This window comes from Oncorhynchus tshawytscha, unplaced genomic scaffold, assembly GCF_018296145.1.
Source record: "Oncorhynchus tshawytscha isolate Ot180627B unplaced genomic scaffold, Otsh_v2.0 Un_contig_5856_pilon_pilon, whole genome shotgun sequence".
Classification (NCBI taxonomy): domain Eukaryota; kingdom Metazoa; phylum Chordata; class Actinopteri; order Salmoniformes; family Salmonidae; genus Oncorhynchus; species Oncorhynchus tshawytscha.
The window spans coordinates 35,215-37,966 of record NW_024609512.1 but is presented as its reverse complement, the minus strand read 5'-3'; the positions used below and the strand labels follow the sequence as shown (position 1 = coordinate 37,966).

General features: G+C 41.9%; 1 protein-coding gene across 1 annotated transcript; it reads right to left on the bottom strand.

Annotated features, from left to right (window-relative positions):
- Nucleotides 1–644: 644 nt before the first annotated feature.
- LOC112239633 (protein mono-ADP-ribosyltransferase PARP14-like) lies at nucleotides 645–2,157 on the bottom strand. The gene is made up of 3 exons (XM_042315627.1): nucleotides 1,965–2,157; nucleotides 1,104–1,709; nucleotides 645–784 (listed from the first exon to the last, which is right to left on the bottom strand). The coding sequence occupies exons 1-3, from the start codon at nucleotides 2,155–2,157 to the stop codon at nucleotides 645–647; spliced, it is 939 nt and encodes a 312-aa protein (XP_042171561.1).
- Nucleotides 2,158–2,752: the final 595 nt, after the last annotated feature.

Here is a 2,752-nt window from a genome sequence, read left to right as displayed (position 1 = left end):
GCAAGTTCCATGGAACAGCTTCTCATTGTTCTGGTGACAGTTCTTGGAATCCATTTCTTGTTTCTTGATCTGGAGATTCCTCCACAGGCTTGGGTTCTGGATCCTCTCAATCTGAAGGAAGGGGGAAAACCACACATTCATATGCAAAAAGACATTGTCAATACAGCTAGATGTCCTACTCTAATATGACCGGTTTTCAAAACCCAGATTAAGCCTAGATCTGGATTAAAAAGCACAACTCATTCCATTAAGAACATGGCCAAATGATTACACTATAACAACTGTCACCATTCCATTTGGCAGGCCCAGAATGTGTATGTAACCAGGGGTGGAATTGAAAGGGAGTGTGTGATTCTTGGTGATATAACAATGGAGAGATCTGAGAGTTGTGTCTTTTAATTGCACCTCTTCATTTAACTTGTATTGAAATACATTCAGCAGCAGAGATAGATACCTTTAGAACGGTGTTTTGGCAAGTGGCCTGAAACAGGCCTAGGACCTCATCATGCTCAGAGGTTCCTGAAACAGGCCTAGGACCTCATCATGCTCAGAGGTTCCTGAAACAGGCCTAGGACCTCATCATGCTCAGAGGTTCCTGAAACAGGCCTAGGACCTCATCATGCTCAGAGGTTCCTGAAACAGGCCTAGGACCTCATCATGCTCAGAGGTTCCTGAAACAGGCCTAGGACCTCATCATGCTCAGAGGTTCCTGGCTGGATGGGGAAGGACTGGCATAAAGAGTTGTCTGTCATGGTATCCCAATACTGAGGAAGACTGTCATGAGCTGGAAAGTACGGTTGAATAATGAAGGTCAGACAAACACACAGGCTTTACATTGTTGTAAATTCTTGGTAGTACTATAATGGGAATACAACAGTGGGAATGCTATCCTCATGTGTATGCATGGCTTACTCCCAACCAAGAGGACCATAGATAATGAGCAAGCAATATCAAAATAAAAGTTATTGGAATGCACATGCATCAATATCAATCTTAGCCAATCATAAACTCCCAAGAAAACACTTTAGAGAATGTGAATGTGGTGTATTGATTTCTTGAAAATTGTTGATCAAGTTTACATTGAAGGCCAAAAGGATAGGTACCTTCTTTGTCAATGTGTCTGATATCGAGGCTGTTGCCATGGTTATCTGTCGCAGGCCCATTTGGCAGGGTGACCTTGTACATCCGACCTTGGATAGTGACCTCCACATGCTGCTTCTTGGTCTCATTTGCCTGCTCCAGATGGAAGTTATGGATGAGGTCAAAGCTTTGGTACTGCCCTCCCTGCTGCTGGTACTGCCATTCCACCACGGTGCTGGCTAGCTCAGCACTCCTACTGAGTTCCTCTTCACTACGGATCCTTTGGAGCATCTTCTGGATTTCATTAGTAACTTTGAGCACATCTTTGGTGATGCCCTCCATAGTCAGCTTGTCTTGAGATGACTCCTGTTCCACTCTCACTCCAATGGTGTTGATCATGTTACTAATGTGCTGGCGGTCAGAAGTGGTTAAGTTGATGATATCATCGTCAGTGATGATGGAGCTGTCTTGCTCCTTCAAGATCAGGTCCTTGACCCACTGCTTAGCTTCATCTACTTTAGCCTGAGAATCCCCACAGATGTGGAAGCAAGCCGGATCCACTTCTTTATCCATGAAGACAAATCTCTCAGGCTTTTGTGGCTTATTACCTTTACTCCTAGTGAAAATTGCTGTAAGAATATGAACAGATTGTAATATATTGTAAGTCCCAGTTAATGGAGCTGTTTATCTAAAACTCTTTCTGTAAAAAAAATTCTGTAAACAAAGAAAATGAACAAATTGACATTGAAAGTGTTTTAGTTATCATGTAATAACGAAGACACCTAGCGAATTTAAACATGTTATATACTATATATACTCAAGTTAATAAAGGCATCCCATACATTTTATTCTGGTGCCAATGTTTTCAAAGGCTTTGAACAGACTGCCTTCATCTTGAAGGTCAGTGACTGCCTCCTGTGCATCAGTGTCCTCCTCTTCCTGAACATCTGTGTTTTCCTTCTTCAGCATACTGTTGTAAAAGTCAGTCAGCATGGCAGTCTGAAAGATGACAATCCGGACCAGCCTCAAGGTGTTCACTGACTTCTTGGCCACCACTTCCACTAGTGCATCCAACATGGCTGGCGTCTGCCACCTGGCTCACCTGTACATTTTGCCTTGGCATTAAAAAAGTATATTGGAATTGGAATTCAAATGGAAATTGTAACTGTTTGAATTAGAATTGGGATTCAAAATAACACTACTTTGGAAAGGTTCATACATGCTTATAAGAAGTAAAATAGCCTAAGGATTTAAGTTAAGTGTTATTCTGTCTAACAAATGCAATATCAATGTTATTTGATATTTCTCCTATACTCTGTATACGGTCAGTCGTGTTCTCTGGTTGTGTGACTCACCGGTGCCGAGAGCAGGAAATGAGATGGATGTGAAGTCTTTCCTTGCCTCCTGGATGTCCTGAGGGTCACCATGCCAACCAGGTGAAGGATCTTCTTACTCTGCAGGTTGCCTGGCTCGGTCAAAATCATCAGCTAGTCACCTGGAAATATAGTTTGTGGGTCATCTATTTAATATAACGCATACTTCATACTGCACGCAGAGACGTAAAGAATTGACTCTCGGTAAGTAGAAAAAAGGCCTAATTGCCAGAATCTTGACTTTAATAGCATATTTAGATTCCATACAAATGTGTATGAAAAATAAGGGTATGTTTTGA